Source organism: Camponotus floridanus, unplaced genomic scaffold (assembly GCF_003227725.1).
Source record: "Camponotus floridanus strain SB8 unplaced genomic scaffold, Cflo_v7.5 scaffold181, whole genome shotgun sequence".
In the NCBI taxonomy this organism is placed as follows: Eukaryota; Metazoa; Arthropoda; class Insecta; order Hymenoptera; family Formicidae; genus Camponotus; species Camponotus floridanus.
The window spans coordinates 234,222-248,538 of record NW_020229305.1 but is presented as its reverse complement, the minus strand read 5'-3'; the positions used below and the strand labels follow the sequence as shown (position 1 = coordinate 248,538).

The following is a 14,317-nucleotide window of genomic DNA, read 5'->3' as shown; positions in this document are numbered from 1 at the left end:
CTTTAGGACTTTGAAATAGAACCTCCTGAGGATATATCTAGGCTTTATGTGAGGCGCTCATTTACTATTCCTCAGGACTATTCCTCAGAATGTACGAGGACTACAAACAGAGCATCAGGATATCTCCTATATCCGTGCAGGACGTACTTAGGGAATCCAAAAGACGTTTGTACGCTGTTTGAGTACGTGTGAGAAGCTTTAATAATACTTTTAATACTTATAATTCAAAAACGAGTAATATTATTATTCTTGTAGATTTATTCCTAATATAAATTTTATTTAAGAAATAACAATATTCTTTCTGCTAATTTTGGGGCAAATTGTTTATCAACACAAATCAATCCCCTCTTCTCCTTTGTTTTTTGTAGACTTTTAAATATAATAATAATATTGTAATTATCAGCGTTATTTAATTTGTGTTATACAATCATTATTTATAGCTTTATTTTGATAACAAATATTTACAGATTAGTTCATCATAAAAGATTGAACGCTGACTCATATTAAACTTCCTATATGATTGTATAATAAAATCATGTTTATGTTTAGCTTTGTGATAAAAATTATACAAGATGAAAAGAAATAGAGAACATAGAGGAAATAGAAAATAGATGTATAATACTCTTCATTTATGTTATTCTGCCTTATTCTGCACTAAAACTTGTTTTATCTTCACCATTTGAAATCTCGAAATAAATGAAGATTCTTTAAATAATGTTAGTATAGACAATTACTACAGATTAAGACTATATATATAAAATTAATTTGCGATTGAATTATGTAATGAAGCGATATACTCAAGAAGAAAATTTTATGTTATAATAAAATTTAAAATAATACTAATGTTCTCTTTCTTTGAAATTGCCGATTTATATAACTAGAAATACTTCTATAATCAACCCTAGTTTCGATTGAAATACATATAATAAAATATAAATGAATAAAAGAAATACTCAATTAAAATGTCAAATGCTTTTAATAAAGTCTATACCATCCATATTAAATGTATGATGTGTAAATATCTGATGTCAAATTTCCAATGACTATTATTCACTTGATTATTAATGAAGTTGTACACACAAATTAATTAGATCATTATAGATTTCGAAGTTTTTATTTATACCATATAGTAAAAAGTAATTGTAATATGATGTTATTGTTGTATACTGTCTTAACTTACAATTTTAATTATTTAACTTTAAATTTACTAAATGTTTGTTAAAAATTAACCGTAAATAAAGTAGAATGTTTGTCATATAATATTGATTTATTAATAAGTATAAATATCAGCAAATATCATCAATAATATTATCAAACAGATTGTGTGTACATATATTTCCAATTTAATCGACTAATTTGTGTATTCTCTCGACACAATTTTTATAAAATTTAACAATTATACCCGTATAGATGTACTGCATATGCTCTCGGCATATCATCTGAATTCCTCTACAAATTCTTCTATCAATTAGTTTCAAATCATTGTAGCATTTTGTGAATACTCTTTCTATGCATCTGCTACCTCTTCTGATAATGTGTATACTGCCATTATTAACATTTTAGCTTTATGTTTCACACAATTCTGGAAAAATAACATATTACATATAAATATATATATTATAAATTAAAAATAGCATGCACATATAAAGACGAATGAATCATCCTTTTTTAAAATCAATATTTTAAAACAATTTACCTGATGCGTTACTTTTATTAGTAAAAGACGAATCGCCTTGTAGCATTGAACTTATAAATGATTACAATGACCGACATTTGCTGCTCTGACTTCTGTACAGACTAGATGATCAATTTTTTTCATATCTAATTTATTACGACAATAGTCAAACATAAATCATTTCATGTAACAGAACACTGTAAACTATGTTTTCATTGCGCACCATGCCTTGACAAATAACTACCTAAAAAAAGAATCAATTTTATTCTTTACATGTGCACAGTATACAGGGTGTTCCATTTAACTTGACACATCGAAATATCTCATAAAGTTTAAAAGATACGAAAAAATGTTTCAGACAAAAGTTGTATGGTTTCAAGGGGGACATAAGATGGTGTCATTAGTTTGATCTTGAAGAGCCATCTGAAGATTACGTGAAGGTCAGCTCCAACTTTTTAAATGGGACACCCTATATGCTTTTGCATATTCTTGTAGCTCATCTCAAGAGCTTTCCAAAACTATAATTAAGTTAATTTTCATTACGTACTTTCCAAGTTATGAGGCTTGAAATCATTTTTTAATTTTACATAAACCGTAAAATATCTTGTAAAATATTCATTTTTCGATTATTTTACCTTAATACTTTTTATTTATTTTACCTTAATACTTTTACCCTAATACTTTTTATTTATTTTACCTTAATACTTTTATGTACAAAATAATGAGAAGAATCAATTGGTGTAAAGAAAATACATAATTGTTTCGAAAAAAAATGTAATTTGCAATTAACAATTACATTTTTTTCTTGTGTCAAGTTAAATGGGACACCCTGTATAATAATACATAATAAACTTGTAAAATCTTAATTAAAAACACATGCTTTTTATATAATAAGTGACATAATAAAAATTTCATCAACAAAAACATACAATATAAAACAAACTTTAATTAAATAACTTTAATAAATAACTAAATATACTCACTTGATTTAATTCGGAATCATATCCACCAGTTACAAGTGGACTGCATAGTTTAGAGATACATCGATGCATATCTATTTCATTGAAACATTATTCATTAATGATTTTTCTATACTACAATGAAACAAATGATCATAGATTTATATAATTAAATTCAAATAATAAGCTACAAACCATCCAGACAGCTACAATCCATCTTCAGTACTCTTATCATTACTATAGGACCTATAAGAAAATATATAAAATAATAAATTAGAGAACAATTCTTTTTACCAAAAGACACAAAATAATAAAACAAAATTAAAAAACAATTTTTTTATCAAAAAAATAAACGTACACATATTTATATTTATTTCAAAATTTAATGAATATTAAATACATAAATATATTAAATTTTTCTTTATAGAAAATTATTTTCTTAGATATCTTTAAATATTCTTTAGATATGTTTAAAACAATAAAACATTATTTTACACTTGTAAGAGCATGAAAATAAAAAGTTTATATCTTTACTCTTTTTATTTCACCCTTGTAAATAAATAAGGGGTATGGTACTATCTTTTATGCATCTATGAACATTGTCTTCGAATTTGTTTTTATCTATCGACTCTCGTCCCCTAGCTCCAATTAAACTAGCTACGCTTTTGTTCAGCTTTTCTTCTTTTGAGAAACATATCTGATCCTGATAAACCGTTGTTGCACGCGAATTATCTGCGATGACTGCTTCTTTGCTAGAATCGTCTTCGTTTCTCTTTCATCATCTTCCATTATCTGATTTTTCATTTTTCACTGTCATTGTTACGCAAAATAGAAAACCAATGTGATACAAATAAATAAATATCAATCGCACTACAACTTATATTATTAGTCAAATATTCGTATTAATAATTACGTATTAATACAACTTTGTGCCTCGTGCGAGTTTATTTCTCAACTTTGTAAGGTTATAACAAGCTATATCATAAGGTTTGTTTTTTATTCCTGCACTGGCTGCACTAGTTCAAAAAGTGTACACTAAAGCGTTCGTTATTCCAGAACTGGTGTAACCGATACCGTTCGTTATTCCAGTGCAGGAAAACTTAGTGCACGAGTTCACTGAACTGGCTGCACTAGGTCTGGAGGTAGTGCAAGCAGTGTAGAGCAACCAAGGAGGTGTTTTTTATTCCTGCACTGAATATAGCCGGCAATTTCAAAACTTAAAGGTTAATGTAAGTATAAAAATAGAAGTTTTTTTAGATCAAAAAAAATTTTACAAAATTTATATTTCAATATATATGTGTATATATATAATGTTCACAATTTATAAAGTAAAAATCGTTACCAGTTACTGTTGAGTAAAATATAAAATTTGTAAGGTTAGAAAATCTTAATCTGTGAAATCTAATAAGAGTAATTTTAATAATTTTATTTGAAATATATGTATGTATAATATTATGTATAACATTATGTATAATGTGACGCGCCATATTTTTGCACTGCTTTACACTAGTTTACACTGTATCGTTTTCTACTCCCGTCTGCACTCTCAGTTCTCGCTTGCACTGGCTCAGTTCTAGTGCAGAACTAGTTCAGTTCAGTGTAAGAATAAAAAACAAACCTAAAGGGTCTGTTCTTTTTAGCTGCACTAGTGCAATTAGTTAGAGTGAAAGAAAGTATGTTTGTTTCTTTCTAACTTATTACACTAGTGCAGCAGTGCAGCTGAAAAAAACAGATCCATATTGAATAAAGAATACTTAGAAAGGAGCATGAAGCGAAAATCAACGGATTTACTTACATTGAGTGCCGTCAGGGTGCCGTCACATGCGGCGTAAAGGCCGCAGCACACACTTTTGCATAAGCGCATAACCTGTGGCATAACCATAAGCATAAGGAAATTGATTGGTCCCCAAGTATATGCATAAGAAAATGAACCAATCAATTTTCTTATGCTTATGATTATGCGCTTATGCAAAAGTGTGTGCTGCGGCCTTAAGACTGATGGCAAAGAACGAGATTTTAGCGCTTACGTCTGTCGTAGTCGTAGACGTAAAGTAAGGCAGAGAAAAATATACATGCTATTTACGTATACATTTTTCTCTGTCTTAAGGTGCAATTTCATTGACGCTAAAAAGTAGCGCCATTGATTAAACAATGAAGCAACTACTTATTTCCTTGTTCAATCAATGGTTGACGCTACTTTTTAGCGTCAATGAAATTGCACCTTTACTTTACATCTACGACTACGACCGTTCTCTGCGATCAGCCTAACTTCTAGCGTAACTTAAATAGTCTTTTCAACCCTCAAGCTCTCAGCCAGTAACGTAAACAAAAATTAAATTTCTCAAGTACCAAAAAATTCAGCTAATTTGCTCTTTCATAATATCCAAATTTCTCCATTTGAAGAATGGAGAATTTGCTCCATTTTACTTTTTTTATAAATAAATAATAAAGTTGATAACAATATAAACGTCAATACAAATGAAAATCATTAGAATTTATAGGTTCTTAAGGCACAGAAAAATTGCTCCATTTTTGTTGTGAATGATAGCTGGATCATGCTCGAATCTTGCCTTGACTGGCTGGATCATGCTCGGATCTTGCCTTGACTGGCTGGATCATGTAAGATAAGACTATCGGAAAGTGAATGTTTTACGAAATATTTTGTATTTTTATCAAAATTTTGTAAATTTGGAGCTTTATAACTCGAAAAGTATTTCACGAAAAAACATTTGATTATAGTGTTTTGGAAAGTTCTCGAGGTCAGCTACAAGAATATGTAATAAAAAATAAGAAGTGCCATTTAAAAAAATTGAGGTAACTTCAAATGACTCTTCAAGATCAAATCAATGGTACCATCTTATGGTCCCCTCGAAACCATACAAAATATGTCTGAACCATTTTTCTCTAAAATAAAAAATGAGAGAGATATTTGTGATGGACACTTAAAATGGGACACCCTGTATAGAAAATGAACGCGTTAATTTAAGTATATAATTGTTAATTTAACACTTAATTGTTTTCTATGCAGTTAGGCAATTATAATTACCAAAAAATGACATTTGTCTTACGATTTGATTTTATTAATTGCGTTGCAGTGTACATATGTAATAGCATATAGCATAGTGTTATTAAGAATTATTTAATCAGTTACGTTATCTTGGTATTATGATATACGAAGTCATATATTCGATTTTGCATTTAAGATAAATCTTGATGATATAATTTTTACAATTCATCGTGACTTATCTTTTTATTCACGTATCTCTAATAGCGCATACGCTTTATAATTCGATAAAATTTGGACAAGTCAGTAGTATTTCCAATCACATAGTAGCAAATTAGTCGATTGAATTCTGGATGTGTCAGCTGTTGTAATCATCAATTACATTATCGAATTTAAATACGTTATATTCATCGTTTATTTAGATGTTACCTAGGCTTGGAATTACGCAAAACGGAATATTTCAAAACGTATAATATATTATTAAATATATACTATTAAACCTAATAATATTTTGAAAAATAATTTCAAAATGAATATCTATTCCCTGTCTCGCCAAAAAGGTAACAATCAATTTCCTCAATTTTCATATTTTATCATATTATTACACGGAAATTGTTCACTTGAGAACAAAAAAAAATGTGAATTATCGAAAGATAATGACTTCGCATATCATATTGATTGAAAAAGATGTAACGTGTTTCTAACCATTAATGTACATAATCGCACCATAGACAACGTCAGTTTGATGTTAGATACATTTGTAATTTTAATATAGAAAACGATATTATTACGAACAATATAATTTTATTACGTTGTGTTAATATGGATTTGTAACAGTACGCGAGTTATTTTTGAAGCACAATATTGAAACACTGTTTAATCCCAAATTTTATACAGAATGAGTGTCATATGCATGGTTGTTTATATTTAAAAACTTTTGTATATTTAAAAACTTTTTTATATCATTCTTTGAGCCCACTTTATTCCTATTTTGCTATTAAACACAGCATTCTTTCATTTTTATGATAGAATATATTAAGATGAACGAATGATATTTCTCTTTTGGTTGATTACACTTCAATTTGGTGAGTTTAAGTCATATAGGTATAAAATTTTATTTTTAATTCGACCATAATATTATGCATTAATTAAAATCATAAAATAAAATTTTATTTATTATTGCATATATATATATATATATATATATATATATATAAATTATATTGGTAAATTTTAAATCAAAGTAATTTGCATGACGTTAGAGCGCGTTACAATTTAAAAGCTGTTTTTTTTAACAATTTGTCAACATATGAAATTATTTTCAAAGTAGTTTTATTGTTACAGTTTAAGAAAGTTCGATAAAACTTTAGAAAAAGATATCAGGGTCGAATCAAGACGACCTTGATATATATTGTCAAGATCACTGTCCTGACAGTCAAAAAATTTTAGACGTCGCTCGGTTTGTATTAAAAAGTTATTAACAAAAAAATTTCTACAAATTATGTAAATTTACAATTGACAATTATATATTTTTTTTAAACACAACTATGTTTTTTCTTTATACTAATTGATTCCTCTCATATTATATACATGAAAGTGTTAAGGTAAGATAATCGAATAAATATTTTACTAAATATTTTATGGTTTATGTAAAATTAAGAAATTATTTCAAGCCTCATAACTCAAAAAGTACATTTATTGTATATTTTTATAGCTTATCTTGAGAGCTTTCCAAAATACTGTAATAAAGTATTTTTTTATTAAATATTTGATGAGGCTTGAAATAATTTTTTAATTTTACATAAACCATAAAATATCTAATAAAATATTCATTTTTTGATTACCTTACCTTAATACTTTTATGCGTAAAATAATATGAATCAATGGGTGTAAAGAAAACACTAATTATTTTTAAGAAAACACACATTTTAAAGAAAACACTAATTATTTTTAAGAAAAATATGTAATTGTGAATTGACCTTCACGTGACCTTGACAACACTCTTCAAGGTTATAAATATAATAATATTATTACATAATGCATCACTTAAAACCCTACAACGTCACAAACATTTTTCCACAGGACCACTATTTCGGAGATAATTGGCCGTTTCTAAAGTTTTGACACACTCTGTATATATATTTGAGAAACAGAATATAGATAGCGAAGAAATTGATAAGTCTGACAACGTTTCTCTGATAGCGCTTATCGTCTTTTATATGTAATATTTCTCGCGGCTCGTCAACGACTAACGTTCAATCAACATATCAACTTATCTTCAGGACCGATTCTTTTTGCAAGTAATTTCGCAAATATAAACATTTGAATATAAACGAGAATATTCTTGAATCGGAAACCATTACACAAGGGGTGACTTATCAATATAATTTCCCTACTGTTATTATCCCTACAATATCTATAAGCGATCTATTGATGTCGATAAAATCTGATCAAAAAATTAGTTGGCGCAAATTTATATTTCGTTAAACATATTTAACTTATCAAACTTTTTATTAAATTTTCTAAAATGAGCTTTTTAGACGAAATATTATTTTTTCTTTTTTAGCAAACATCGCTCGAAATAATTGATTGGTAGCTACAGAACAATGGGATCTTTTGAAATACTATGTGGAATTGCTGCCGTACTTCTTGTTGTTTACTATTATTTTACATCAAACTATGACTTTTGGAAATCACGTGGTATTCGCGGTCCAAAACCGATACCAATTTTTGGTAATTTTAAAGATGTTATGCTTGGTAAAAAGCTCCCAGGTATTTATTTAATGGAAATATACAATGAGTACAAAAATGAATCCATGATTGGAATATTCAATAGAAAGACACCCATTCTTATTGTAAAAAATCCAGATTTAATTAAGGATATTCTTATCAAAGATTTTTCCAAGTTCGCCGATAGAGGATTTCCTCGTGGCAGTGAAAAAGTATGTACAAATATTTTAAATTATATTAAATATTCGAATTATATAGGGAACACCGGGGACAAAAGTAACACGATACTCTGTGGACGAAAATAACATGTTTCAATGCTTAAAGTATAAGGGCTTAAAGTATAAGTCCCATAATAACTGTAAAGGCGATTATTATTACGTATGCCATAATTGTGATTCGGAATAGATTCCAATCTCTTTTATATAAGTAGTTATTATGCAATTTTTACACTATTATTTTGAATTAAATTATTATTTAGACTTAAAAAAGTACAAGACTGGTGTGGTATTAAGTATACCTATTTTATGATATTATTTATAATTATTTTGCTTAACGAAGATTACTTCTTTTAAGTTTTTCAAAGATAATAAAAATAAATATTTATTTTTTTTATTTTAATATAATATAATATAAATTTATAAAAAAGATATCTTGCTTATTAAAAGATTATAATAAAAGTTGCCTTAAGTTGAAAAAAGTCATATTTATTTTATTTTTCCGAAAATAAGAACTGATACTTTTATCCCCAGACTATGTTAGACTTTCGTCCCAGGTCCCCCCAAGATAAAAGTTAATAATCAACGTACTTGCGAAAAACTACAGTAGCTCTTTAAATATCTATCATTTGAGATTGAAACATAGGTATAATAATAGAGCAATAAATGTAGAGCTTTTCAACATATAATCTTTTTTTTATATCTCTAACGATAATTAATTAGTGACCTATAATACAAAAAATGATACTTTTGTCCCCGGTCTCCTATACATAAATGTATTTCGAATTATATAAGTGTGATAATTTTATATTCTTTACTACAATATTTTTATATTCTTTACTACAATATTTTCTAACAAATTAACATTTTCTGATAACCATTGAAAAATCATATTAGTTTTAAATAGTCTTGTATTCCTTCAATCAAATTGTTATAATTTAATAAAAATGAAAAATGTTATTTAATTATAATTATGTTTTTTATTATATCGTAGGTTGATCCACTGTCACAACATCTTTTTGGTTTAGAGCCTAAAAGATGGCGACCTTTAAGAACATGTTTATCGCCCGTTTTTACATCTGGTAAACTAAAAGAGATGTTCTCATTAATATCGGAATGCGCAGATCATCTTGAACAATATATAGAAAAATTAGTGAGCAAAAATGAACCTATAGAATTTCGTGAAATAATGGCAAAATATACGACTGATGTAATCGGTACTTGTGCTTTTGGCATCGAAATGAATGCTCTGTCGGACGAAGACAGCGAATTTCGTAGGATGGGAAGAATGGTCTTCACGCCAACTTGGAAAAGTATTTTACGGGCGACAATAAAACAATCTATGCCACGGTTCTCCGAAATACTCAATTATATCATATCATTACAAACGCAGGCCAGTCAATTTTTCATGCGCGTTGTCATAGAAATGATGAATTACAGAGAAACCAATAATATCATTAGACATGATTTCATTGATATTCTGCGCGAATTAAAAAAGAATCCAGATAAAATGGGCGATATCGGTGAGTGACAGTTATTTAGTATCATGAAAATTTTGTGTGATGGAAAAACTTTTTAAACAAAAATTATAAATTATTTATGAGTTTTGCATATATAATACCGAATATATAATAAGTTTACATAAACTTATAATAAGTTTTTTTAAAAGTATTGAACATTAATTGTTAAATAATAAATATTTTTTTCGTAATTGTTAATATTCAATGAAAATCATAATTAATAAAAAGAATTAATAAAAAAATATCACATTTCAGAGATGACCGACAGCTTGATAGCTTCTCAAGCGTTCGTATTTTTCCTTGCCGGTTTTGAAACTTCATCGTTGACCATGAGCCATGCACTTTATGAATTAGCATTAAATGAACAAATACAAGACAAGCTACGTGAGGAAATTGATCAAGAGTACACTAACCATGATAGCAATTTAACATATGAGAAAATTAAAAAAATGAATTATTTGGATAAAGTTTTCAAAGGTACGTCATTCAAAGAAGAAATTCAATAAAAGAAATATATGCTGTTGAGTTTCAGTGTCACTATAATATCAACAGTTTTATTACTAATAAATTAATTTTTAAAACATATGTATATACATTTCACAAATAACATTTCAAATAATTCTTTCTTACGTAATAATTTCTTTCTTACATTATTCTTAATATATGCAGAAACTTTACGAAAATATCCGGTAGTGACAATTCTTATAAGACAATCTACATCAAGTTATATTTTCGATGGTGCCAGACTTGATATACCAAAGGATCAAAAGGTATGGATTCCGGTTTTAGCGATTCACCGAGATCCGGATATTTATCCGAAGCCAGATGTTTTTGATCCAGAAAGATTTAATGACGAAGCAGTGCAAGCTAGACATCCGATGCATTATTTACCTTTTGGTGATGGACCAAGGAATTGCATTGGTAAAATAAAACACGTAGATTTAAATACATTTCCTTCAAGTTTTGTTTGTTTTGATTTACATGTAACAATATTTTAATCGAGAAACTTTTCTTATAATAATAATTTTCTATTTTCAGGTGCTCGTTTTGCCATTTATCAAACAAAGATTGGTCTTGTAAAGATTCTACGCAACTATAAAGTTGAGGTTTGCGATAAAACGCAAATACCCTACATAATTAATCCCAAAGCAACTATGTTAGCACCAAAGCATGGAATACATTTGAGAATAACCAAAATTAATCGTTAGTATGACTAAAATTAATCGCTTCGTTTAAGCTATAATACTACTCTCCAGAAGCAGAGGTGAAAAAAGATGAAGAAATATCTATAAATTAGAATTATAATAGCTATGCAAGGTCTATTCACTCGTAATCAAAATTTTAATAATATTCCAAATATAATAATATGTTCTAAAAACTAGGACGAACTCTCTGAAAGTGAATCAGTGTATTATCACTTATTACTGTATATTACTTATTACTGTGTATTATCACTTATACACAGGGTCCAGACCCTGAAAGGATGAGCTGTATGGAAGAACATAACTTACTTACCTCGTGACACACTTTATTCGGGCGTGTGTATGGATCGGGTCGAACGAATGTGAAGGGCCTGATACAGGTCAGCGACCGAAGGTCTGTTTAACTCTGCGTTTTTACGCCTATTCGTTCGGTGGTCCTTTTTCGGTAAAGGAATTTAATTCTTGTTATGCGGGATAGGACCTAGTGCAATCTCAGGGAAGAGAACAAGTTAAATAATTAAACTAAATCGAAAGGAATTGAAAAATTCTTTAAATTGTACGCGAAAATTTAAACGATAACACAAGGCATATACATATATTTTACTTGATGCATTTACCAAGATATATAGATTCTCATTTTTGAGAATTCTATAAAACCCTCTTTACCTCTCTGAAGAGACGTAGACAAGAAAAATATCGGGGCGAAGTCGCTGAATCGGGAATCGAACCCGAGTCTTTCGCTTGCCGGGCGATAAATATATGCATATGCTTTGTTCTCGTTTAAATTTTCGCGTACAATTAAAGAATTTTTAGGCATTACCATCCGCTGTGGCTCGGAGACGCCAGTTTTCTTATCTTGTTGTTTAATACATAACGAGCCTAATTCCTTTCGATTTAGTTTAATTCACGCGTAGCTGAAAGATCGCATTTCATTTTCCGAGTTATAAACAAATAGGCGAGAATGATATCGGTGTCGGAATAGCTCAGTGGTAAGAGCAGTCGCCATAAAAATCTTAAATGGCAACCCCTATTTTTTATTACATTTTCTTACAGCTGAGGTCATGAGCTTTCCAAAACACTACAATTAAATATCTTTTCATCAAATCTTTCCAAGTTATTAATTGCAAATTACATATTTCTTCTTTGAAACAACTATGTGTTTTCTTTACACCAATTGATTCCTCTCATTATTTTGTACATAAAAGTATTAAGGTAAGATAATCGAAAAATGAATATTTTTCAAGATATTTTATGATTCATATAAAATTGAGAAATGATTTCAAGCCTCATAATTTGGAACGTACTTGATGAAAAAATATTTAATTATATATGTAATAATAAATAGGAGTTGCCATTTATAATTTTTATAGTGTTCTTGACCGCGCTTTCCAAGGTCAAATAAATACCATCAGCTAATAGATGTTTTAAGCCATTTTTTTCTGTCTAAACCATTTTTTCAAAAAATTAATATTTTCTATTTATCCGATCCGGAACTTTGGCCCTACCTTGTATATATATTAAGGAATGCGTGCCCCACGCTATCTCTATGATAGCTCAGCACCACTTGTCGCGATAACCGAAAATTTGATTGCGATGTTCGAACAGTTAGCGAAGAATCGTCTAACACTGCGCACGATTTTGGCGAAGGCCTGCCGAGAGTAATTGTAGAACGTTCGCGAAGGATTGTCGAATGTATCGACTTTTTGGTCAATTTTTATAATTCGATAAATGTGCTGTCGATTAATAAATCAAACTTTGTATTAATCAAACTTTGTATTAATAAATCAAACTGTTAGTGAAAAGGTTTTCTGTACCAGTGAACATTTATTTCAACGTCCACAATTTGAATAAACGGCTACAAAACCACAGTTTTTCAGAAGCGATTTACCTACGATAAACTTTGTTAAGAAATAATTCCAGATTGTTTGCGTGAGATTTTCGTGAATAACTGTCGTATGTAATGAACGCAGCAATTGTTTTTACAGAATATATTAATCAGTTATATCGAGAATATCGAAAAGAGAATAAAATGAGCACGTGCTATCAGAGAAAGTTCTCGAACCGGAAGTACATCATATAGAACATTCTAGATCTTGCTCCAAAATTACTGACTCAACCATATTGCCGGTAAGCGCAAATTTGGAAAGCCATCTTTATATCAGGGCTATATTAATTTCATATCACTATCTTTTTCGTATTTTGATACCGTTTCCAAATCTTGAAGATTGATAACAAAAGATTTCTGTGATTATCGATCATACTTTCACTTGTGAGATTTATTTATCGGTGCCATCTTTAACCAGTTGAAGGATCAATATGAACCAAGAGAAATTGGAATCATTATCGATAAACGATTTGAGAGCTCTTGCAGCGCATTTAAAAATCGATACAAGAGGAGCGCGTTCTAATATTTTTGAGTCTCTTATAAATTATTATGAACGAGAAGGATGGCCAGAAATCACATGGACAGTCATCAACGGAAAGCACCCAAGAACCTAGGAGTGATTCATCCACCATATCATCGGGTGAACCTCACGCAGAAAGATCGGAGATGTCAACAATTCAGTCTATGATGCATACAGCGTCTATTATCTGGAGCAAGAATGCAAAATCCGCCAAATATCAGCTCTTTACCCGATATTCAATTTATTGTGAAGTCGGTTGTGCAAGCGTTACAACAGGCCCCTTCATCTTCATTTGCTAATGTGTCTCATCAAATTATAAGTGATATGCGTGAATCAAATGGCAATTCTTTTAACATTTGACAGCGTGTAAAATGTGCTGAGAAACTAATTCCTACTTTTTCGGAAAAAGAAGACGAAAACGTCGTTCGATGGCTTAAAAGAATCGCTAATATCGCACAGACATATCAATTTAGCAGTGATGTTTTGCTCTTGGCTGCCGTAAGTCAATTAAAAGAACGTACTTTAATTTAAATTGGTATAATCGTCAATCATTCGAATCTGTGTCTACTTGGGAGGAATTCAAATTCCAATTGAAACAATATTTTGA

At 29.2% G+C, this 14,317-nt stretch overlaps 1 protein-coding gene and 1 pseudogene across 3 annotated transcripts; one reads left to right on the top strand and one right to left on the bottom strand.

Moving 5' to 3' along the window:
* Positions 1 to 1,237: 1,237 nt before the first annotated feature.
* On the bottom strand, positions 1,238 to 4,450 carry LOC105254195 (annotated as a pseudogene).
* Positions 4,451 to 5,949: 1,499 nt separating this feature from the next.
* Positions 5,950 to 11,930, top strand: LOC105254194 (probable cytochrome P450 6a13). Of its 3 annotated transcripts, XM_025407640.1 has the most exons (10): positions 6,127 to 6,198; positions 6,668 to 6,723; positions 6,983 to 7,097; positions 7,721 to 7,938; positions 8,205 to 8,580; positions 9,578 to 10,106; positions 10,359 to 10,580; positions 10,773 to 11,024; positions 11,142 to 11,306; positions 11,569 to 11,930. In XM_025407640.1, the coding sequence occupies exons 5-10, from the start codon at positions 8,245 to 8,247 to the stop codon at positions 11,580 to 11,582; spliced, it is 1,518 nt and encodes a 505-aa protein (XP_025263425.1). In that variant the 5' UTR covers positions 6,127 to 6,198; positions 6,668 to 6,723; positions 6,983 to 7,097; positions 7,721 to 7,938; positions 8,205 to 8,244; the 3' UTR covers positions 11,583 to 11,930. The 3 variants fall into 3 exon arrangements, with proteins under 3 accessions (XP_025263426.1, XP_025263425.1, XP_025263427.1); XM_025407641.1 differs by lacking the exon at positions 6,668 to 6,723 and having other exon boundaries at positions 5,950 to 6,198; XM_025407642.1 differs by lacking the exons at positions 6,127 to 6,198; positions 6,668 to 6,723; positions 6,983 to 7,097; positions 7,721 to 7,938 and adding an exon at positions 7,986 to 8,008.
* Positions 11,931 to 14,317: the final 2,387 nt, after the last annotated feature.